The sequence below is a fragment of the Thermobia domestica genome, chromosome 8 (genome assembly GCF_964235325.1).
Source record: "Thermobia domestica chromosome 8, izTheDome1.hap1.1, whole genome shotgun sequence".
Taxonomy (NCBI): Eukaryota; Metazoa; Arthropoda; class Insecta; order Zygentoma; family Lepismatidae; genus Thermobia; species Thermobia domestica.
This window is the reverse complement of record NC_137461.1, coordinates 84,206,589-84,233,353: the sequence shown is the minus strand read 5'-3', so window position 1 is coordinate 84,233,353 and position 26,765 is coordinate 84,206,589. Positions and strand designations below refer to the sequence as shown.

The 26,765-nt window shown below is 34.8% G+C and overlaps 1 protein-coding gene across 1 annotated transcript in view; it reads left to right on the top strand.

The window, feature by feature from the left end:
* The window catches only part of LOC145691774 (uncharacterized), an 84,241-nt gene extending 63,902 nt beyond the window's left edge, over positions 1–20,339 (top strand). The window contains exons 6-9 of the mRNA XM_081767083.1: positions 3,443–3,469; positions 12,120–12,149; positions 16,469–16,726; positions 20,148–20,339. Coding sequence (XP_081623209.1) covers positions 3,443–3,469; positions 12,120–12,149; positions 16,469–16,716 — 305 coding nt within the window. The 3' untranslated portion in view covers positions 16,717–16,726; positions 20,148–20,339. The remainder of the gene's footprint in view (positions 1–3,442; positions 3,470–12,119; positions 12,150–16,468; positions 16,727–20,147) is intronic.
* Positions 20,340–26,765: the final 6,426 nt, after the last annotated feature.

Sequence of the window (26,765 nt, the reverse complement as noted above, 5' to 3'; positions counted from 1 at the left end):
CCTGGGTGAAGCAAGGTGAATCAGGTCCTTCACAACCGAAACGAGATATTCATTGTGCAAAGGTTATGCTGTATATATGGTGGGATTTGAAACGTGTGGTGTACTATGAACTTCTGAAACTTGGTGAAACTATTAATGGACACCACTATCGACTACAATTAATGCGTTTGAAGCAAGCTCTGGCCTGAAAACGACCAGAATGGAATAACAGGCATAATAAACTTATTTATCAAGATGATAACGCTCGACCACATGTCGCAAAACCGGTCAAAACCTATTTGGAAAATGTCGGATGGAAAGTGTTACTCCACCCGCCATATTCACCAGACACTGCTCCGTCTGACTACTACTTGATCGATTGCATGAATAACGATTTGATTGGACAGCGGTTCACTTCTTCAGAAAATATCGAAAAATGGATGTTTGATTAGATTGCGTCAAAAGATGAGGAATTCTTTCGACACGGAATCCGTAAATTGCCTGAAAGATGGGAGAAAGTAGTGGCTAGCGATGGACAATATTTTTGTTAACGTATTCATTTACTTTGTTTTTGAAATAAAGCTTCAATTTTTATTAAAAACCGCACGAATTAATTCCTAGACCAAATATATTTCAATATTTTTCGATATTTTCTAACTTTTTCGATATGTTTTATATTTCGATATATCGAACTCTCAAAAGCTATGCACTCTTATCTATTGGTGAAGTTCAATCAAACATATGTGAATTTTGTTGTTACTTGAGGAATAATATTATTTCCGGGATCATGTCAATCTGATTTTATTATATATATTGTAATATTGTACTATTGTATATTGTAATATTCTTGCAGGTAGAGTCAATAACGTACCCTTTACCCTTTACCTTTACCTTATAAAAGTGTTGTATGAAGTTATTATACAAAATCTCAATAAATCTTTCTATAAGTATGTTATTAATTTATATAGTAAATATGGATTATGTTACTTGCCGGAACCCACTGGCAGTCAAGCGTCATCCTAACGCATCTTACACATGCTCGTTTGAACTTACATCCGGTGACTTTGTAGACCAGAGTAAAAGCCATATACCAAGCAGAGCACGCTAGGCTGCTCTAGAGGTGTAGACACGCTCGTTGTTCTGAAGGATAGGATTTCGCAAAGCATCCAGGTAAGATCAGAGGAAAGGATTGATGTCACTGAATATACAACGCACTAGGTATATTCACTGAATGAAGACCTGAAGGAAGCACAATGTGTTGCTTAATGCCATCATAGCAGTATACCGCGTATAAATGCTACATGGAGAGTGCGAACACACGTAGGGTTTAACTACTCATCGGCAGGTCTATGGACAGGTACATGACCATCATTGTATCAGAGATAGAAAGGACTCTCGTTGCTGAATACCATCACACTCCATTCGCATCACATTGTCGAAGACCATCAAAATTTCCGATAGCCAAAGACGTTCTCGGCGCTCATGCAGATGTCATAGTTAGTTATGCAAGAGGAAGGCGGAAAAGTAGACTTGCCACAACTTAGGGGTAATGATGGTTCTGATTGCATTAGTGGTCGCTGTCGTACTCGTTACAGCGATCCGAATAATCATTCTGGCCCAGTGCGCTCTCGGTACGTAAAGGAACACTATGGGTCATCTTTAATGCAGAAACGCTCATTCGCTTATCGTGTACATGACTGAGACATCAAGACAATGGGAATTCTCAAAACTTTGTTTTACCTCTAGACTATGATTAAGGAAAACGTCTACAAAACATCTATTCTCCAGGTCGAACGGGTTCAGAAATTTGACGAAGAACGGACAAGCATTTAAGAGGCCTAATCACTGCGAAATTAAAATACCGCTAATTTTACATTAATTATGTGATATCTTCAAATAGATAAAAGATAATCGAAATGTGGAACAAGAGCGTCCTAGACAATATTATTTTGCATGAGGTACCATTATCACGAGTCACCTAGTAGCTTTCCGTTTGCAGCCGTTTAGAAATGAGAAAATAAATGGCAATTTTCTAAATGGCTAGAAATCGAAAGTAGATAAGCGAGTCGTGATAACGGTATATCATTTAAAATTATATTGTCTAGTTAGCTCTTGTTTCACTTTTCGATTATCTTTTATCTATTTGAAGATCTTACATAATTACTGTAAAATTATATTTCTGTGATGGGGCCTCTTAAGCCTCCTTACCCTGCTGTATGGTGACGAATTTCACAATAACATGTCTTACTCGTACTCTAAAGTCTGAAGATAAAGTTTGTACCAAATTTCAAGTAATGAAAAAAAAAAAAAAAAAGTCAACGGCGAAGAAAAATTCAAGCGCCCTTTCCCAAAGTCACGGCCAGTGCTTCGCAACATCTTTTCTCTTTCACAGCAAAGGAATCAAGAATATTTGTACACAATTTCGAGTCTCAGTGTCCAATAATTCTGAAGATTAAGTGAACAACAAGAAAGGGTTGAAGCCCTTTCTCTCCTGCAGAATCGACTTTCTGAAAATCCTTCTTTATCTAAAACATATGATGAATTGAGAACATTTGTGTTAACTATGAACTTCCTCGCTCAAAATGTATCTGAGATATGACGAAGGATGAGGAAGGGTTCTAAGTACTCCCCCCCTCTTAGGAATTAAATTTCGCAAAATTCCATCTTATCAACAATCTAAGGTTTAAGGAAGACATTCATACAAAATTTTAAGTTCATATGCTAAAATGTTTCGGTGATCGTTGAATAAAGTGAAAAAAATCTAGACATTCTTTGCACTTGTAACGAATTGGATTCAATATATCCCATTTTATTTACACATTAGGATTTAAAGAGAATGTTTGAACAGAATTCTAAGCCTGTATTCTCAAAAGTTTCAGAGGTCTCATGAACACACACAAGATACTCAATACAAACCTGTTTTCCCCTCCCGTTAGGAATTCTCCAATCCCAGTCACATTTGCAACCTAGGGTTTACGGTTGTAAAAGAATTCAATTTCTACGTTCAACATGTTCTGATATTTTATGACCAGTCTGCGAATCAATAAATTTACTCTTTAATGCATACACATTAAACGCAAACAAATGTAAGATTATTTGTGCAACTAAGTCGTTGTGTGTTATTAATTGAATTATCGTAATACCTTGCACTGTTTACTATGCGTCCATGATAATTTGTAATTCACTTGAATAACTCACAATAAATTTTATCAGAAAAACGAAAAAGTAATAATGAACGTGGAATCATATCAATGCTTTGTCAATGGTTGCTCCAATTTTGGCTCATATACTGCCTAAAACAAAGTTCCTACTGTAATATTATCGAATGAATTAAAATTCACCGAGTGTATGGGTGTGTTTACGATACGTAATAAGTGATAAGATTAAATGTAAATAACGTGTTATTAGATATCTAATATACAAAATTCAGTTGAAAATAACTTTATCTTCGAACTTTTTACAGATTGCGGAAAAAATCCCCATGTACTAGGTAAGAGCTTGATTTCCATATTTCTGTATTCCTCTATAGACTTAAAGCGTATTTATTTTATTACTAGTAGTCATAGTATAGTTTACTAACTAACTAACTAACTCTGTAGCTTATGGAACCCGAAGGTTCAATGCGGCGTTCACAAAAGCTCTCCACTGACTTCTATCCTTAGCCAACTGGGTCCAGTTTCTACTTTGTATCCCTATCTCTGCGAGATCCATCTTAATACTGCCCTCCCATCTGCGCCTAGGTCTTTCTAATGGCTGTTTTCCGATTGGTCTTCCAGTCAAGACTTTGAAAGCGTTTCTACTTTCTTCCATCCTAGCTACATGACCTGCCCAGTAAGCCTCCTAGACTTGATGACCCTAACAATGTTTGGTAAATCGTATAAATTATGTAGTTCCTCGTTATGAAGTTTCCGCCATTCCCCATTCCCGTTCCTCTTGGATCCGAATATTCGTCTCAGGATCTTGTTCTCAAATACTTTCAGTCTATGTTCTTCCTTCAGAGTAAGCGACCATGTTTCGCAACCATATAGAACAACAGGCATGATTATCGTTTTATATATTTTTTAAGCTTCAAATTCCTCGACAGAATTCGCGAGGACAAGAGATTTTGAACTGAATAATAACCCGAGTTCCCTGCTTTTATTCGACATTTGATTTCTTTGTGAATACGAATTTCGTCTGTTAATATTTATCCTAGATATTTGAAAGTATCCACTTTATCAAAAGTATTATCTAATATTTTAACGCATCTATAATTTGTTGTATTACGGTCCCGCGTAAAAAAGATTATGTATATTTCTGTAATAAAGTATTGAAGTTACTACAGTTTTTATGACTTCATATTAAATTTTACACCGGACAGATATATCATGAGCCGTTTTAATCTGTATTTAACACCAAGGGAAATTATTAAAAAAATCCTTCAAATCATCCTGCCTTCTAGCAAGGAATGTAAATTTATCCATCTGTCGTTTATGAGACACATGCATCAACATGTTATGCAAAATACATATAGTAAATATTGTTTTCAACATGCCTATAAGTGAATACCATAAAAGGAAAACATGGTAGGCCTGTGTCAGTTCGACCCATGCTACGTGGTAATCAAGACAACACCGTAACTGGATTCATTAAAATTAATACAAACTACTGTTTTGAAAGAAACAAAAGTTTTCGAACAAAAATAGAGTATTTATCAGTAAAAAATTATAACAATAAATAAACAACTTTTTTTCAAAAAAATCACTGACTAAAAATAAAAATTAGTCTATATAAAAGCTTTTAGCAAACTGAGTGTTAAACAAATGATTTAGCTAACAAGGGACATCACCCAATTGTCCGGCTCCGATTTCAATGAAATTTTTCTAGCTGATAGAGGACATATATGTATTATTTGTGATGACAGAAATTTTGCCATGGTGCATGTTTTCTATTTCTTTTTGTAAGTTTTAAGAGTTGTGATGTGATTATTAGAGATTATTGCACAAGTCTCTTACTAACCTTTGTAAACGGAGCGTTAATGAAAGAACAACCATGTAGATACATATAAGGACTAGGAGGAAGTTGTATGGTAGGTATAACCTTGACGGCAGCCATCTTGAAATCTGCCATTTTGAATTAAGGTCAAGTTTTTGAAATAGGAATAGGGTAATATGATACATAATTTCGTGCTAGAATTTAATCTGGAAGACAATGGTGAAGTTAGTTCTGAGATACACCCATTTGGGGAAAAGTTACAGGCATTTAATTGTTCACTTACTACGTGCGAAAGTCCCTTCCCTCCGCTTCTAACCCGCGTGGATAAAAGCTTCGGTAATACATATTATGCCTAGAGAGAAGTGATACGGTAAGGGTAGCTTTGACGGCAGCCATCTTGAAATCCACCGTTTTGTATTAAAGTGAAGTTTGAGAAATAAAAACCATAGCACGTGATACCTCATTTTAATAGCAATTTTTCCCAAAAAGTCATTGGTATGCTTATTTTTATTCTATAGTTATCCAGTATGAATTTAGGACTGCTTTGGCAACACTCCTAAGTTTCACCGCAAGTTTTAAGATTCCAACTGGCAGTTTGCAATTGTTGCCATGGCTCATGTTTTCTAAATTTATTACATTTTTTAAGAGTTGCGATTTGTCAGTTCATAAATAGTATTGGGATAAGCATCCAGCAATCTTTCTCAATTTTGAAGACTTGCCATGTAATTATTTGTTTCCTATACCTGCCCTTCAAAAACTCGTTTACCAATATGAACCATCGCACAATGAAACAACTCCAACTTTGCATTCAGGTAATACCGAAGACGTAGCTTGTATAGTAGATGAGACGAAAAATCAAACGAAAATTCACTTCAAAGAGGAAAACGAAATATGATTGTTATGTAAATCAAGAGTCTTTTGTTTTGTTTTATATTTATTCCTTTATTGTATATTTATTTATTTATTTATTTATTTATTTATTTTCTATGGCAATTTTTTAGCTAGTCAGACAAAAAAGTCATTCGTTTTCTAGCAATTGTTGTCGATGATTCATGTTTGTAAGATTTATAATCAGTATTGATCGGGAACTCAATTAAGTTACACCTGTTTATAAACAAGTTACCTGTTTTCATATTATGTTCATGGTACAATGTTTTGAGAACACCTCTTTGATATTTTCTATCATTGCTGCTGTTCTTTTAAAGTTGTATTTATTAAAAATATTTTATTGTTTATCGTTTGTGCAACATACAGGCTACATTTCCTGATAATTTTGTATTCCTATAACACCAATTTCTTATAATTTTATTGTGTTTCTTTACGTCACGTAGGTCCACAGGTTCTTCATGTATTCTCGTTTAAAATAAATAATTACACTGCAAGTCTTCAACATTCAGAAAGTTTGCTGGATGCTTATCCCAACACTATTCATGAAGTGACAAATCGCAAGTCTAAAAATGTAATAAATTTAGAAAACATGAGTCATGGCAACAATTGCAAACTGCCAGTTGGAATCTTAAAACATGCGGTGAAACTTAGGAGTGTTGCCAATGTGAAAGATCGAATAATGGACGTTTGGTGCACATTAGAAGCAGTCCTAAATTCATACTGGTTAACTATAGAACAAACACAAGCATACCAATGACTTTTTGGGAAAATTTGCTATTAAAATGAGGTATCACGTGCTATGGTTTTTATTTCTCAAACTTCACTTTAATACAAAACGGTGGATTTCAAGATGGCTGCCGTCAAAGCTACCCTTACCGTATCACTTCTCTCTAGGCATAATATGTATTACCGAAGCTTTTATCCACGCGGGTTAGAAGCGGAGGGAAGGGACTTTCGCACGTAGTAAGTGAACAATTAAATGCCTGTAACTTTTCCCCAAATGGGTGTATCTCAGAACTAACTTCACCATTGTCTTCCTGATTAAATTCTAGCATGAAGTTATGTATCATATTATCCTATTCCCATTTCAAAAACTTGACCTTAATTCAAAATGGCGGATTTCAAGACGGCTGCCGTCAAGGTCATACCTACCATACAACTTCCTCCTAGTCCTTATATGTATCTACATGGTTGATATTTCATTAACGCTCCGTTTACAAAGGTTAGTAAGGGACTTGTGCAGTAATCTCTAATAACCACATCACAACTTAAAAATTATATAAAAAATAGAAAACATGCACCATGGCAAAAATTTCTGTCATCACAAATAATACATATATGTCCTCTATCAGCTAGAAAAATTTCATTGAAATCGGAGCCGGACAATTGGGTGATGTCCCTTTCAAGAAAATGTTAGAAAAATTTTGCCGGTAATTGAGAAGATAAAAAAGAAAATTAGCAAATAAAAATTTTCAAAGTAAAAATTTAAGTGATTGAGGATTCCAGAAAAATTAAGAAGTAATTTTTTTAAACAAAAAATAATATTATATTAAAAAATTTTCCACTGTAACAATGTGTTGGACTACATATCTGTACAGTATTAATTTCATGCGAATGATTTGCAAAATCTTTGCTCACAATGAATAGCAATGGAACCATTTATTATGCCCTCAACAATGCCCGACTTTATGATGCTATAATATACATACATGCATTTGTGATGTTTGTTCAAATACATATTATTCGTTGAATTATAGGAAATGAATGTTTAATGATGCAAATTGATTAGGTGAAAAAGATTATGCATATTTTTGTAATAAAGTGTTGAAGTTACTAGTTTTTATGACTCCATAAAATAGCAACATCCCATTTCTGACAAAACTATACGACCTTGTAGTTTTGTAATGTATGAAGTCAATTATTTTTTCTAGAAAATAGCCCATAGAACTATTAGTAGGAAATGTGCCATTAAAACTTAGGTCAGGCTCCACTTTTTTTTTAAAAAAAAAAGATGAAGGGATTTATGAATTAAGAGAGGTAGTATAATATTTCCAGTGGATAAAATTCTCCATTTTGTGATATGATAACATGTTTAATCAACGTATTCAATGAGTAGTAACTGGTAAATAAGAATTCTTAATAAAGTTTAACGTTGGTCGTACATATTTACCACGAAAATGCTATTGCTCGAATTATTTAATCAAAATAAGTGCAATGTCAATAATTTATGATGACGTAAAGTACGTACAAATTCCATTCATAACGGACGAGTTCAAAATTTTACTTTCACAATTATTCACTTTGACTATTCAGTCGTCTACTTTAGTCTAAAGGGCATAACTATAAGACATGAAACCAAAAAAACTTTTCAAAAATGTTTGTATAAATTTTTCCAATTTTAAATTTTGCTTGCACATTTTTTGTTTCATTTTTGTTTTAAGTGTTTGTTTTTTGCTCACAATTTAATTTGATTTTTTCTTTCTTTGACGAATTTTATATCACTAAAGATACTTGAAACACATTTTTCCTTAGTTAATTTTTTTGTTTGAAAATATTTGATACAATGCTTATTTTTTCGCTTCCTGTAAAATTTTAGTTTGAAATATTTTGTGATAGATTTTTGCTTAACAAATTTTAGTGCGCTAAAAGTTTTAATAATAAAATTTTAATTGTTTTCAATTCATAGTGAGTTTTGAAAAAAATCGCTTGAATTTTTATTATACTTTTGCTTAATTGTTTCTGTTTTTATAAATTTATTTACTTGAAATCTTGAAATTTGAAAAGATTTTTGTTTGTAATTTTGTTTAGAAAAGTTTTTATTTGTACAAAACTTTTTGTTTAAAATGTTTTCTTCAAAAATTTTTAGTAAACAAAGATTTTTAAAATTTGCTTACAAGATTTTTTTAGTTTGAATTTTTGTTTGCATAAATTTAGTCGTATTAAATTTATTGTTCCAAACATTCTCCTACCGAAAAAATATAATTTAAATATTTACTTACATTTTCTCATTTTATTTGTTTGCATATTTTAATTTTTGTTTAATTTTTTTTACATTTTTATGTATTAGTATTGTTTTAATTCCATTCATATTAAATTTTGATAAAATTGTCCTTATTCTTCTTTTTGCTTACAATTTTTAAATTTAGAATTCTTTCGTTTGCTTAAAAATTTATCTTAAAAATTTTAGTCGGTAAATACTAAATTCCATAATATTATAAAGTACAGGTATCTAGTTTCAAGGGATTCAATAATAAGATTAGGTACCTCAGATCGGTTCTCATCTGAGTCAATCATAATTTTGATGGGTAACTTATAAGATTTAAGGAAACATGAATTATAAAATGATAGCTTTAACCATGTCATTAAACAAGTCATCATAAGTATCCGATCTCTTAGAACCATATGTATTTGAACAGGATATGTGTACCTTAGAATATGTCTTAAGGGGATAAAGCAAAGGTTGTACTGCAAAATACCATTAATATTTTAAATATAAATTGTATGTGTAATGATCTAAAGATATAATATCATTAAGGTGACAATGGTTAAATATAACATGTGTTAAATATTTAACACACAGGTATTCTGTTTTCATAATAAGGTATGCACAACAACACATACCGTGTAAGATCTTACAACTATAACGATTTCAAAACTCTTAAAGTCATATGAGCCAAATTAGTTTATTAAATTTTGGGAAGTACCTTAGTCATAGTGCATGTAGGGAATACCTAACCTTAATATAACAAGATTTCCTCCAATGATCATACGACTTCACGTAATACGATTTAAATTAACAAAATTATCTCTCAAAGTCATATCTCCGAAATTCGTTTCAAAGATTTTGGTAGGGGTACTTGATTCTTAACTTTTTAGCTTTGAAATAGACGAAAGTATCTTTCATAGTTACAATACTTCATTCGATCTGTTTTTCTACTTAGCGAACTACACATTGACAATAATAAAGCTAGGATAGAGCTTCCAAATTAATAGTGATCACGAGGTAGGTAAATTTCTCATTCATCTATTCAAGAGTACGAAATAGATTACAGGGTACCTGTTCTAAATACCTATGAAAGAGAGCAAGGTGCAAATTATAAGACCATAAGCCGTGATAAGATCTCAGCTCAAATACCTGCGAAAGAGAGTAAGACACCTGTGCACAAGGCCACAAAGAACACCATAAGATACATTAAGCCAAAAGGGTGAAAGGATAACCTAGCCCATCCCACTTACACGAGGAACAATATGAACAACCTTAGCATTCAGGCATCTATGAAAGAAAGTAAGGTACCTATCGAAAGACCATAAACATACATCTTATAGGATAAATTACGACAAATGAGGAAGATATTCTCATACATCGAGGAGAACGAGATGGACCACAGAGGAAAATATTTAACCCTAGTTATCCCTGAATCAGAGTAAATTACATACAACCATAAACCCTCACGTTTAAAAAATACAAAGTAATAAAATCGTCCCAAATATTTATTTTCGGTATCGTTTTTACCTATTCACGGAAAACAAATTCAGGACTCCTAAATTTTCAGGGATAAATACCCAAGTGTCACAGACCCATTTTTAGGTTTTGCTAAATCCCTAAAATTAAGAGGATGGACCAAAGCGCTCATCCCAAATTTTTGGTACATGTGATGTACTTCTCCCAAAATCAGGAGAGAGTGGGCCAATATCCATAGGCATGTGGTATGACGTACCAAATGATATGGCTTTTCTGGAAACCCAATATCCTCAATTGGAACCAGTACTAGTAACACTTCTTTACTCCATGTGGAGTCCCATCGAATTAACTTCTCCATATTCCTACCTAACTCTTGTAGTCTTTCTAATAATTTTCTTGTATTTGTTCATGTTTCTGTGCAGCAAATATACACCAACGAAACATTTGATAAATCTTCTTCTTAAGTCATTTTACAGGAACCCGCAACTGTTGCTGTCCATTAGTGGGATTTATTCGCCAAAATGGAGTATTTAAGTTAATTGATTGTTAATTAAGTTAAGAGTTTTGCAAAGTAAGACGCTTGAATATGAATTTTGACACAAAACTTAGAATGACTTTTCCTTATACTTTCAGCCTTATTTTTTTAAAGGGAATAGTAAGAGAAGAATACACCATTATAAATAACTTTCCGATTGATTGTAGTGATGAGAACACCAGAAGTTATATAATAAAATACTGATTTAATTTATAAAATATTAATTAATCTATATACATAATTTATAAACATTGTTTTAAAAAAAATATTTTCATCTTCCTCAAGATAAGTACTGAAAAAGTAAACCACATTTTATAGACATTAAGCTGGTGGGAACTTTAAGATAATAGAGACAATGTTTATTTGGTTTGACAGGACTTCGAGATTTAAAAAAGCTAACAGCATTACTCACAAAATACCTTTCTCTTTCTCTTAAATCCTTGTTCCATATTTCTAATCTGTTTTCAGTTGTGTGTTTAGAGTATTGACTGCCATTAGGTGGAAAGTTTGGTTTATTTTTTGGCTTTCTTTTAATCCATTTCAAACAGTAATTTGTCCATTCTGACCGAGTCTTGCAGCCCTCTTATGGTTATATGCGTCTTTGGCGCTCAAGCCAGGATTTGGTTCCCGGCGGGAGCTCATATGGTTCGGATCCCAGGTTAAGCTGTAGATTTACGTCTCATATAGACTCACATCTAGATGGTAAACCCGAACTCAACAAGTGAACCAATCTGACCGAGTCTTTTGATTTGGTGGGCTAATAGTATTTCATAAAGCTCCGTCTGGTTCTCAATTTAAATTACTTCACACTTCCAGAAAAAGTAAAGCTAGCTTAAATCGTAGGTCTTTTGAAATTAGGTGGAATTTGATTCACTCATAACCAGATTAAAATCATGTGCTCACGTGCATACACATTTATAGACTTGCATGGAAGTTCTTTTTTTCCTGTCATCTAAAGTTCAGTATACAGTAGTTTTTTTTTCAGAAGTATTGTGTTAGCTTGATTTTTTCAATCTTAATCTGACAATTACATTTATCTGAGTCGATTAACAATTACGGTCAATCGATCTGTCTGTGACTTTTCTATGTTAATCTAATCTCTTCTTGAGAGCTGATCCTTTCATTCTACTGAAAGATTCGTTCATTTGGATCAAAGAAATCCGGAACAACTCATCACGAATTTTCATTAGCAAAATTCCTAGATATAGAAAAAATATAGAAAGTAGGAACCAAATTTTTTCATTGTATTTCGTAATAATTAACATTAGTGCTTTTTTCTAGCTTGCAGATACCCAGGATACTCAGACTATGGTAAGTAAATATCTACTCTCATAGAGTTCAATAATATTTGTTAATATATTTAAAGTCCCCCTTGATAGTATCTGCACCTTGCCGCTGTAGGGGGTGGAGCTTCCGTGCTCTAATGAACCCAAGAGCTATGTCGGATATAGTTTCGCTATCAAAGGGCTTCCCATGCCGGACAGGTCATTAGGGGTAGGAGCCAGACGAAGAGAGATATTATGGTAGTGGACAGCAGCTCTACCATTGCCACACTGGGGCTGAATATGATTGACATCGGCAAGGCTCAGATGTGGAGAAAAGTAGGCAGGGACAGGATGTCCTCTATGGCTGTTTCACTGCGCGATGGAAGGACCTGGGACACCACCACTTTACTCACTCCCTAGGAAACAACATGGAATAGAAATACGAAAATGTAATATTAGGGAATACCATAGTTCTATTTCACAGAGGGTCGTCCCCGGAATTGGAGAGAAACAAAGCAAGGCCTCTTCGGTCTTCATTAAACGAAACCTCTGCAGGGTAGGAACCTGGGATGTGCGATCGCTGCTCCAGTGTGGAAAACTGAAAAACCGGAAGAAAGAAATAGAACGCATGAAGATAGATATCTTGGGTATCAGGGAAGTTAGGTGGCTTGATGGAGGAGACATGTGGAGCGGGGACTTCAGAACGATTTATTCAAGAGCTGTAAACGGTACAGCAGGAGTCGGTTTGTCTTGAATAAGAAGATAGGACAGAAAATTATACGGAGCTGGAGATACAATGAAAGGATAGTAATGTTGAAGATTGCAACAGAACCGAGGAATATGACGATAATTCAAGTACTTGTATATTTGCCTACATCAGGCTACACAGATGAGAAAGTTGAAGAAACCTGCGAGCAAATAGAAGTATTGACGAAAGTTCAAGACCAAAACAATTTAATCATCATGGGTGGCTGGAACGTAGTAGTCTGCGAAGGCAAAGAAGAGAATGTAACTAGGAATTTCGGCCTACGAGAAAGAAATGCGAGAGGTGCACGACTAGTTGAGTTCTGCTAAAGTCATAATCTGACTGTAACAAATACTTTCTTCGAACAACCACTAAGAAGAAGATACACATAGACACGACCAGTAGACAAAGAAATATACCAAATAGACTGTATGCTGGTCCGACAAGCATTTAAAAATCAAGTGAAGAACAGTAAGAGTTACCCAGGAACAGACGTTGACTCAGACCATAATTTAGTTTTGATGAAGAGCAAACTCCGACTAAGGAAGAAAAGAGTGATAGCACCAAACAAAAGATGAAACACAACCAAGGTAAGAAGAGATGAAAACACGAAAATGGAATTTGCAACTCCGACAGACAAAGAACCGTCTAAGGTAGCTTTACCAGGCGATGTCATCAACTCAAAATGGGAAGCCATGAAAGCAGAGATTTTAAAAGCAGCCGACCAACACATAGGAAGAGAATCGAGCACCAATATAAACCCTGAATAACAGCAGTAATATTGGAAATTATGGAGAATAGAAGACAGTTCAAGATAACAAAGAAGAGGAATGCAGCAATCACATCAACACAGAAGTAAAGAAGACCAGAGAAAACTGGATAAACAACTTGTGAAAAGGAATTGAGGAAAATATCGTCAAAGGCAATACAGAGACAGCATGTAGAAACGTTAGAAAACAGTTCCGTGAGAAAAAGAAACGCACAGACATTAGCATAGACAAAGATGGGGACAACGCTAATAGAAGAGGAGCAGACAACGTTGCAGGAGAGGACAGCACCAGCGTTGTGATGTTGAATGAGAATGTTTCGTTTCGTATTTTCTTCGTAATTGCTTCTTGAAGCTTTCTAAGTGTCAGGATATATAGCTCACTGTTCGAAGTAACGTCATCCTCTTAAAGCCTGTAAGAATCAATCCTGTTCAGTAGGTGGAAAATTTGTAGTGTCCAAGTAGATAGGTTAGGTTGATGCTATTGCATAGCATGATGCCATAAATAGAAAAAATAATGCAAGAAAAGTAAAGAATTAGAAGTATTGATGTGCATGCTAGATTATCTTTTTATGATTGGTATATGATTTTGAAGATCTATGAGTTATAATTATCGTTGTGTGATATAATCTCTGATGTGTTACAGTAAACAATTTTGGTACATATTATTGAGCAGAGAGGTAGAAAATAAATATGATTATAGTAGTTCATGATAACAGGAAATACTAAGTTTGCGTAGAAAAAACTGTTGAATCGAAATACTAGTACCGTAGGTGGATGATGTTTGAAAGAATGATTGAAATTACGGTGATAAGAGCAAGTCATAAGCATTACACTGTTACATGTTCATTTCAGAAAGTAAACATTATAACTGTTTGTGCATTGTTTACTTTTGAATTATGAGGTCTTAAAAAACCTGCTTGACGTCACTCAAAGGATTGAGATTTAGTTTCTGATCCCTATATATTTCTTCACATTTTATCTCCCGCCACCGTATTGGCCAAAAAACTGTCTTTAACAGCTTCAAATGCCTCGAGAAGTTCAGAGGAGACTTCCACCGTCTCTCCTTTAAATCGGATGTCCTCTGCTTTGGAGCCCAACTCGGGCAGTAGTTTATGAGTTACCCTAAATCATTAATCATCGTTTATCTAGCACTATCACTACAGATGAGTTCTACAGCAATCTCGCAGACAGCTAGTCGTCTGTCCACACGAATGAATTTATCAAATCTTGCAAGTCTTCGGTTTTCACACTTGGTGTCTTCCACTACTTGGCTTGTCATTGAATTCTGTTTCAACACCACATCTACACATTCCTCTTGTTGATTGTTCGATTGTTTCCTCTTCGTATAACTTTTCACTTCTTTGGATCACAGTCAGCAACATCCTTCCTTCATCAGAAACTCAACGTTTTTGTGTTTCACATCCTTTATTTACCAACAAAGAAAAATAAGTGTTGTAATACCTGTTCAGGAGGAAACTTTAGTATATCCTAACTATATATAAAACTACAGGGGTACTTCCGGTTGAAGTGGAAAGTTGAAATTTGGCATGACTGTAGATTTCCGGGACTAACCGACAGAAAATTTGCCAAAAGTGAATATTTTTAATTTTTTAGATGGTCTAAAAAGCGGATGAAGAATTTCCCCATAGTATTTAAATAGACCTTTTTTATGACCTATAATCTCGTTTCAGGTACTTGGAATTATAACAAAAACTTGAAATTCTGTATGCTTGTGCGTTTCCGTTAGTATTACTTAAGTAAGTCAGTAAAAATAAAAATTTCCAACTTTAGAGTGGTTTTATGGGGAACTGAAAAATCTTTCCCATATGTTATTTATGTGGGACACCTTTTACACCCCAAAGCTATTAGAAACTTTCTGTAAGGTTACAATTATTAAATTTGACATGATTGTAGCTTTTCGGGACTAACTGACAGAAAAATTGCCAAAAGTAAATACTTTTAACTTTTAGTTGGTTTAAAGGGGAGTTGTAGAAATTTCCCGTGTTATTTAAATTGGCCTTTTTTTGAACCTATAATCTCATATTTTAGGTACTTGGAATAGGAATAAAAACTTGAAATTCGGTATGCTTGTACGTTTTCGTTAGCATTACTTAAGTAAATCAGTAAAAATAAAAAAATTGAACTTTAGACTGGTTTTATGTGGAACTGAAAAATCTTTCCCATGTTATTTGTATGGGACGACTTCTACACCCCAAAATGTTTAGGCTTTTCCGGGAGGATTAGAATGATGAAATTTGGCATGATTGCAATCTTCCGCGACTAACCAAGCCAAAACTGGATATTTTAATTTTTAAGAGTTCTAAAGGGGGATGAATAAATTCCCATGTTATTTAAATAGGCGTTTTCTTGTGATGCAAAATCTCATCTTTTGGATAGTTGAAACAGAAAAAGAAATTTGAAATTCAGTAGAATTGTGGGTTTAAGAGGTGCGAGGCCATAGGACGAGCAAAGGCGGTGGTGTGGGGACGAAGCCTCAGCTGGACAAGTTTAGGGAATATGAAGAGAAAATGCACGAAATTCACTGTTGATGCAAAGGCTGATACATGAGATGCGAGGCTGTAGGCCGAGCAGACGCGAGAGACTGGGGCGGATCTCCCAGCTAGCCAAAGGCTAGTCATTATACAAAGTTTTAATACTTTATGTTGATTAATTACAAAACTATGAGAATTGTTGCACTCCTTTCGATAAAGCCCTCATATTAAAGTAATTCATAAGTCTCCGGAAAGAAACGCCACAGAATCTTTGGTCTAGTAGAACATGAATGTGGTATCCTAGTTTTAATTATTGTAAATCATATAATTAAATAACTTGAGATTTTTTCTTTTCGCAGGTTGTCGTGATCATATCACAGACCATGTCCTTCCAGCAGAACGTACCTCTCCAACAAGAAATCCCTGTAAGACGCCACGACGTACCACTCCAAAAGCTCCTTACCAATCGTTAGAGTATCCCTTTTCAATAGAAAATTCCCATTCAAGCGAAAATGTCCTTTTGAGAGAAATTTTCCGTTTGAGAGAACCTTTCTTTCGAAAGTTTAGTGGGAAAAGGAACTATGGAAACTCAGACGGGACAAATTAAAGCAACAAGGGTGAGTAATATCAGATTAAGAATTGCTGAGTAATCGATGTAGTCATACCCTTATGAGGATGTATCGGAGTTCGAATCCTTGCTTCAGTTCTGAGGGCAGCTTCGAAACATACAAATTTGTTCCGGCATTGAGTGATTCATACAGTAATAAAAATTGTTTCATGGGTGAACCCGAAGAGGATATTAGGCTTTGTCTCTATAGCACCACTTCTACAGATAACTAGGTGTAGAAGAACCTGGGTTCGCTCCTCTACTGTCTCTCCATTAGCTAAGTTACTAATTTACGTATACATCGTAAGCATAGGTTTTCCAAGTCCGCTGGCCAGTATCCGGGTATTTACTAGCCCCAAAAATGATCGGTGAATAATGATATCAGTACTCCAGTAGATAATCGCTCTGGAAACACATGTAAATCACTTATTACCTTGCATGCCTATAACGTACAGCAACAAGATCTTGTACTAGTGTGCATATGTAAATAGTACATAGAAGTAAAATATTCATACACAAGAAATGTTGGTTGGAAGAAAATGATGTAATAAACGGATTAAATATTATTTAAATTTTGCTATAAGATATTTTCTAATAAACTTTATTTATTTATTTATTTATTGCTGAATCTAAAACATAAACTTTTGTTACACTAGCACGTAGTGTGAAAGCCAATCATCTCCTCAAGTATTACACAGGAAATGGCCTTTCCGACGACAAGCTGTTTACAATTGAGCATGTACGCATCATCATGAATGCAAGCTGTTGAATATTTTCCAGGGTGCAAACGTCCCATCACCACACGTCAACCATAGTGTGGTGAGGTGAGCTTCAACGGTAAAACACAGCTCCTTTTCTGTGAATATGGAGTGAAGACATTGGACAATGTTAGAGTCCATTGTGAAACTACTGAGTATCACCATGTTCCCCAATCAAAAGTGGACATTCTAACTTGGTCTTCTGCTGTACACCTTCTGCTTCCGCACACAAATCTCGGTCAACACAGGAATGACTACGGGCTAAGGTCCCAGACTTTATGTTTACATGAAACTGGTCCTCTAGCAGCCCGAATCTGAACTCCTTCGACTACAAATTGCGGTCAGTACTTTAATCAATAGTCTGCAAGAAGGGACACCTTAATCTGGACTTCTTGAAACGCGCCCTGATCAAGGCAGTTCGTCACTTTTCATAATTCCATTGACGACTGGCCCATCAGACTCCGGATCTGCATCTAGGCTTAAGATGGACATTTTGAAAACTGATCGGTACTCTTCATGTTCCATACTTCTGTGTATCATCTTGCAAAATGATATCAATATATCTCCCAACATTGCGTCTGTGCTTCATTTCTAACCCTATTACAGTATTTATGAAATAACTAGGTACATACAACAAAAATAAATTTCTAGTATTCGATTTGAAAAAGCATAATGTATATTTTCTTAAGGGCATTCTGGTCGTCCTATTGATTGTGATTGAAATAGATCAAGTGCAAGTGGGTAAGTATCACCAAACTTGTAAATGATAACAAAAAAAAAATCATCTACACTTTCACAAAAATAATTCCATTTTGGTCCAATACGGCGTATATATTCTTTAATAATCCGTTTCAATTATCTCAACTCCTTGGGCTAAAATCTGTCAAGATCAAAGAATGAATTTACTTTTTCCCACTATTCGTAAAATACTATAATTGATTTGAAGCAACATGGCCCATATCCCTTTCGAGGCTCTCCAATGATTCTCACTGCATGGATTTAAAATCAATAAAGAATAAAGGATGGGTTGAACACACCTCCCGATTAAAAAAATATTACTCAAAAATTTCATTAAAATTCTGGAATTTTTATGAATCATAGTGAAATTGGTAAAAAGTAAGGCAATGAAAATCTCCAATAATAATAATAATAATAATAATAATAATAATAATAATAATAATTATAACTTTTCGTTCGCTTCTACGATACACAGCATCATTATACGACTATAATCGTTTCGTTTAGGTTAGTAGCTAATTTATTCGTTTGTTTGGAGAATGGTCCTTTTTAGCACCATATATATGATAAATTACTTACAATCATTTTCGATTTATTATAGTCCCATGAAAGTTCAAATTTGAGATTCTCTCAGGAAGTTAACAACGGTACCTATCTAGCTAGGCAGAATATTTCATTTAGTCTTGAAGAGTAATACATGTATATAAGCAGAAGTAGAATACAGGCAGATAAAGAATGTTTCAAATTCCAGAACAAATGTTTCTGTGTGTATATACTATAGATAAACCAGCAACTGAGGACAGAAAATACAATTTATTTTCTAAAGGCTGATAATGGTAAATAGTTTCAAAAATATGATCAAAAGCAAACGCATGGTAGTGTTGTAAGTAAGTATAAGTGAAGTGGATAGATGAATATATAATAATGTAGTGATAATACATTTTATTTTATTTTATTTGAGAAGAACACAACGGGTAACTCTATCTAATTATAGTGTTCATCTCAGATTTACAAAGAATAGCTATAATACATTTACGAAATCTATCCTGACTCATACCTCTCATATCCAGAATACTTTTACATTTACTCAGTTTGTTGTACACTGTACCCATCCTCCACATTGGTGACTGTTTTATTGCACTTGTTCGAGATTTCTTACAATGAAAGAAATCTCAATTGCCCACACGTATGTTTCTATAGGGTACCCTGAGATGAAATGCAGAGATCAAATCCTTACTTTTTAATTTGCCATTTAATATTTTGTACAAGAAAATCATGTTAGTTAACACTCGTCTGTGTTTGAGAGACATTGTGTTAAAATTTTCATTACATTAAGCGAGGTACTATTATCATATCTAGGGAAGATGCCTGTTCTCTTGTATACCATAAACTACAGAAATGTATTTTGAATTCTTTCTATTCTAATAAAGAGTCTTTCTTCGTGTGGGGATTCCACGCAATAGACAGGGCCCCGCGTAGCGTAGTCGCTAACGCTCTCGCCTTCGGTGCGAGCGGTCCCAAGTTCGATTCCCGGTGGGGACACTCGGTCGAAAAAGTTTAAAAAGCATTTTTTTTTTTGGCCAGCCATCCTGAATGAGGCTTTCCTGGGTTTTCCTCATTCACATTAGGCAAATGCCGTGGTGGTACCTAACTTGTAGGTCCCAGGCCACTTCCTTTTCCCCAGATAGTGTGCTCGTCGAGGGACATCATCCCTCATACGTGACGGGCTAAATGGCTATAGATGCCAAAAGCCCAGAAATCTAAATCCCTAAATCCATATAATAGACGCGTATTCTAATTTTGATATAACAAATGAAAAATATAATTTAAGTAAAGCATTCGATTAAAATGTATTATCACATGACATGAAAGTAATTTTGTTTTACTTTTCGAACTTCTGGATTATTTTATTTTTCATTTTCTTTCTTTTCCTAGATTTTAAAAGGAAGTGAATGGTCTTCCATGAATTCATCAGCGTCTGTTTCCCTTAAATAGTATAGCATGGAGTTCCTGTTCCATTACTTTAAAAAAGTAAATAATGGAAAACAAAAATTGTTTGTTCGTATGTTTGTTAAATTATTTATAAGGCAAACTGTACAAACTTAAAATATACAAGAATAAAGAGATCTCACCTTACAGAAGAACGTGTTTGTGTTATATATTTTTCTCTTCTTTTGCAGCCATAAGCGTTCTAGTGTTTCATTTTCCTGTATATGACCATTGAAAGGACAATCTAACAGCACCAGAACCTTATCTAATATAGTGTGCTAACAAAAACTACAAAACATTTTTACATATTATTTCATAAGATGTGATATCTTCATCCTTCTTAGTACATGGAAGCACTGCACCTTATTTTAAGATCAATCTATCATAGCTATTGCTTATCTAGTATGTGTTTCAAGTTTCATCTTTTTTGCTAAAAAAGCGCCTAGCGTTATGAAGATCAAGAAAATAAACCAAAAGACTCAAAAGGATTAGGTACACTCATGTCCAAAATTATTGTCCCATATCTATAACTGTCTTCTTGTAAGAATATAAGTTGATAATGATTTTGCAGGGTACTTTTAATACTGATATTATGTGTATAATCGGGAAATGTATATTTGTGGTAAATTTCACAGGAAAAGAATTATAAATACGAAAATTAGAATGAGTAACACAAAATGTTGCTAAATGAACAAGAAAGTTCTATTTTCGTTTTATTGTTCTTATTTACTGCTCTTTTGACATGAAATTTGCCACATACATGTCTTTGCTGATCATACACATAGTAACATTATAAGAAATACCGGGCGTATTCGTTATCAAATTATATTCCTACAACAACATATTTATAGACATGCAACAATAATTTTGGACATGAGTGTACATGGAACAATGCGTTGAGGAACACAAATCTCAAAACTATAATATTAAAATATTCATTGGCCGATGTAAACTAATGATTTTTTTCAGTTGTTTTTCAGTGCAATTAACTTGCAACTCTAAAGGCATGAAACAAGAAAACAACATATGATTAATTCATCTTCTCAAAGCAGTCAGAGATCTATATGAAAAATATAGATGTTTTATGATGAGAGGGATAATATATAAGATTTATATGTTTCTAAACATCACTGGATTCCATATTGAAGTTTTATTGTCCTTCATAAATTTAAGCTCTAAGTGAGGAAAGAATTTGGAAGTTGAACATTAGATTTGGATAGCATACATACTAAGCAATATTTTTTTTTTATTTAGTCTCATTTTACATGGCGAAGTTAAGGGTAACCACACCTTGTCTCCCACATAATCATGCTAATATATGGTATATTTTTTACAAGTAAAAAATATAATAATGAAAATAACAGTACACTACAGCCAAACAAACAAAATTATATAATTAACAAACAAAATTATATTAACATAATCATATTAACCTAGAATAGCAGTACTTAATATGAGTAAAACATATCACACACACACACACACACACACACACACACACACACACACACACACACACACAGGGGTCCACCTGGTCCGATTCCACCAAACTTCCTATCTCAACATATATTTGTACAATTTCTCAATAAAATTATACTTGTTTGACAGGGAAATGATTGATGTAACATGAAAATTTGATCTTACACTTCATCTGTACTCTTTCTCTTATTAAAACAATCTAGTTCTATATATTTTTTTTCTGAAACTATAGATGAAAGTATTTTACAAATACTTATCGTCTTTTCGGGTGCAGGATAATACCCGTTCAATACTTCATAGGTGTAGTGATTTGTAGTATTTGATCCCTCCCGTAAAAAGCTTGCATCCTTTCCAACAAAAATTTCTGGGTAGCCGCCCGCATACAGATATAAAATAATCAGAATGAACTTGTAGGAATATAAAAGCAAATGGGAAGAATGGAGAGTTGAAATAATACAGAGTTTTGTCATGAGGTTTGAATAGGCTAAGACTTAAGCACGAAGAACTTCCTGAACCGATTTTAACTCTCGACTATCCGGCCTAGTTCTTAGACAGAGAAAAATGAAAAGAAAGAAAAATCTCCGTAATAAAATGCGGACTTTTGAAAACAATCTACTATACTTGTTACGCCTTCATGGAAACAAGAGTATGCCAAGGAAAAGCAGTTATCTATTAAAGACTTCTTCAAAAACTAGCAGCTGTGAGCACTTGCGTCGTTAGCTGGGGGTCGGGGGGACGCGTCGCTCCCAGATTTTAGTCAAATATATTTAAGGAAACTATACTACTTTGTATAAATAGCTTCTATGGGAAAAAGGATTTTGACTTTGATTCCTCCGACCCCCCAGATTTAAAAAGCCAGTGCTGTGAGTCTTTACCTTTTTAGACCCACCTTTTTCACATTTGTGTAATAATTTATCAATGAACAATGATACAAGTTTAAAAACTTTTTAAAAAAAGAATTAGGCATACGTTTGCATTATTTGGTTTATTTTAAAATTGTATATAGGTACAGTGTACGCCATTTTACGTCTCCTGCTATTAAGTTAGACATTACACAATTTATCTTAAAAATTGTATAGGTAGATTACTTTTGGAACAGCTGTCCGCTCACTTTTGTGTGGATATATATTTCACTATTTAATACAAAGGCCAGTGAAGTCATTTTCTTCACATCTATGTAACATTATTTTATGATTAAAAGTTTGATTGCAGTCTTGTCAATATGAGGATGAGGAAACCGAAAATGGATAAAACACTAGACAACTTCAGAGCCGTAGCTAGGGAATGGGAGAGTGGGGCGGTTGCCCCGGGCGCTATTAGTAAGAGGGCGCCAAACGAGCAAGGAGAAAGGAAAAATATTGAAAAAGAGTAAACGATACGGCCGCCGCGACTCACCATAAATGTATTGGCACCCTATCAAATCAATATTGTTGTTTATTTGCAAAGAAATGGGCTTGTTAAAAATTTTCTTGCTCGCTCCGCTCGCAACAAAATTTTTCAATGAGTCTCACAACAAGCTTTTATTCTTACCTAAGAAAATTATTATATATGATTTATTAATGACGATGTGAAATACAAGGTTTTAACTAATGACTTATAGTGTACACCGGATCATTTTCAAAATCAGAAATGGTCAAAGTCTGAAATACGCGTTCGGCGTTTTGATGGTGATAACCTTGCTCAGTTAATCACGCTTTTCTACCCAATCGGATTAATCACGAATGTGAGAATGAAGGTACGAAAATGAGAGGAGTGAAAAAATACACGCAAACTTCTGTTTGCTCGGGAATATTAAAAATAAAGGTAAACAAGGGAAATAATAATATTTTCAAACTTGAAACAGTTGTAGAATAGGGGCTTAAGGGGTCAGAACTGAACCCAACGAATTTTGTGTTTCTTAAGACTGTCCACTACCAATCTTTTTCTTTTTTTTTTTTAATTCTATTGACACGTGAAATGCTTCCAATTTGAATGAATTTATTGGGATCATTTCTCCATTAACTAATTGTATCACCAGGATATTTTTTGTGAATACGTATCTAGTTGTGTGATATTTTTAAATACCAAACATATACACACATTATATATATATATATATATATATATATATATATATATATATATATATATATATATATATATATATATATATATATATATATATATATATATATTTGGTCTAGGAATTAATTCGTGCGGGTGGACAAGAGATGGCGCAACGAACGGTTCCGTGTATCCACACATGTGTTGCAAACCCCTGTCATCGCGTATCGTTCGTAGTATAGGGCAGTGGATTAAAGCGTCAACAACACCAGTTTGTAGTTAAGTGAACATGGCGCAATTTGTGCCTGATAAAGTGTTTTTGCGGGGTGTCCTGCTGCATTACTTTAACATGCAGAAAAGTGCGACTGAAAGTCATCGTATTTTGGTGGAAGTGTATGGTGACCATGCTCTAGCTGAGCGAACGTGTCAGAAGTGGTTTGCACGGTTTAGAAGTGGTGATTTCGGCTTGGCAGACCAAGAGCGAGCTGGACAGCCAAAAAAATTTCAAGACGAAGAATTGACAGCATTGCTCGAGCAGGATTCGTGTCAAACGCAGGAACAACTTGCAGCAGCATTAGGCGTTGATCAAACAACAGTCTCCAAACGCTTGAAAGCCATGGGAATGATTCAAAAGATGTCACATTGGGTTCCACATGAATTGAAAGACAGAGACGTTGAAAGACGAAAAACCATTTGCGAATTGCTGCTTCAACGACAGAGCAGAAAGGGGTTTCTGCATCGAATTATTACGGGTGATGAGAAGTGGATAGATTACGAGAACCCTAAACGAAAAAAGGCCTGGGTGAAACCAGGTGAACCAGGTCCATCACAACCAAAACGAGATATTCACTGTGCAAAGGTTATGCTGTGCATATGGTGGGATATGAAAGGTGTGGTGTACTATGAGCTGCTGCAACCGGGTGAAACTATGAATGGAGAACGTTATCGACGACAATTAATGCGTTTGAAGCAAGCTCTGGCCAGAACACGACCAGAATGGGAGAACAGGCATGATAAACTTATTGTTCAACATGATAACGCTCGCCCACATGTCGCAAAACCGGTCAAAACCTATTTAGAAAATGTCGGATGGGAAGTTTTACCCCACCCGCCGTATTCACCAGACGTTGCTCCTTCGGACTACTACTTGTTCGATTGCATGAACAACGATTTGATTGGACAGCGGTTTACTTCTTCAGAAGATATCGAAACATGGGTCTCTGACTGGATCGCTTCCAAGGATGAGGACTTCTTTCGCCACGGAATCCGTACATTGCCTGACAGATGGGCGAAAGTGGTGGCTAGCGATGGACAATATTTTTCTTAAGGTATTTATGTATTTTGTGTTTGTACTACAGCTTCAATGTGTGCGTACCAACCGCAGGAATTAATTCCTAGACCAAATATATATATATATATATATATATATATATATATATATATATATATATATATATATATATAATATGAGCGGATACAAGGTGAAGGCTATAGGAGTTATGGCCCCACCTTGACGTTCAGGTATATGCATTGGATAAAATTTGCTTCAATCCTAGTTTCTTTACACTGGATAAAGCGGCAAATTATGGTTTAGCCCCTCCCTTGATCATATCCTTGATTCGCGAGTGTGTGTGTATATATTCGGATGTTCCTCATTTAGGGTAATTTTGTGTTGCGATACGCACACCCGCTAAATGTATTCTATGTGACCGTAAACATGCATTAGTGAAATAGCAGTTCACTAGGAGAACGTTAACACGTGCCGACTTGACGACAGAGTCATGAAATGACGTTTCCATATTATAATTTAGAATGACCAGCCGTGATAACAGAGAAACAAAAAGAGACAGAGAAACGAAACTTGCACGAATCAACTAGTGAAAGAGTGACAACTATGTGTGTATATCGATGAACATTACCGGGTGAACAGTGTTGCCACCCATGAGAAAGTTGTGTATTTGTAAATAGAATGACTAAATTGGATATCATTGTTGGAAGCTAGAATGAAAACAAAGACAAAAGAGATGGTAAACGCAGATCAGTGTTGCAAACTTTTCGAGAAATAAGATGAAACATGTGTTAAATGCAAACGCCGTGGCGCATACAGGGAATGAGGTACTAACGTCTTGTAGACCTTAAATTAAATATTAACAAGAATTGTTTAACTGATTCTAAGTCTAGAAGGGTCCGTTGAACAGTGTTGCCGTCAACAGAAGAGAAAAGTTGAGCTTGGAAAGACAAAATGTCACTAGTGCAGTATGGTTTAAAACCTATATTGCAAGGGAAGAGAGAGTGTTAACACTGTTCATCCGGTGATTCATCAATACACAGGCAGGTGTCCTCCTTTCTCTAGTTGCTTTGTGCAAAGTTTCGTTTCTCTGCCTCTTTTCGTTTCTCTGTTATCACTTTTGGACATTCTAAATTATATTTTGTCGTCAAGTCATGATTTTTTCGTAAAGTCGACACGGGTTTACGTTCACGTAGGTAGCTGCTATTTCATTAATGCTTGTTTACTGTTACATAGAATACATTTAAAGAGTGTGCGTGTCGCAACACGAAATTACCCTGAGCTTCTTTGTGGCTAAGCGGTTAGCATACGCGTCTTTTGCGTGGGAGACCCGGGTTTGATTCTTGGTGGGAACTCTTGTGGTTCGGATTCCTCGTTAATCAGCATGTCCCGTCTTATATAGCTCCGCTGCTGAAAGGGACATTAAACTCAAAATCAATTCAACCCAACACGAAATTACCCTAAATAAGGGACACCTAATATATATAGGTAAGAAATCCAAATTCTACTTCGCCCCGGGCGCCGAAATCTCTAACTACGGCTCTGGATAATTTGAATCATAGCGAATACTACAAATTTTTTGTTTGAGTTTACTTAAAAACCATAGCGCATTTAAGTTTTGAGGGCAGGGTATAGCTTATTTGAAATACAACCTGAGACTTATCATCAGACAATATTTGCAGTTTAGATATGAAGTGATTGTTTTAGATTTATTGGAAAAGTGTTCGACTTCACACCACAGCCTGATAGTACTC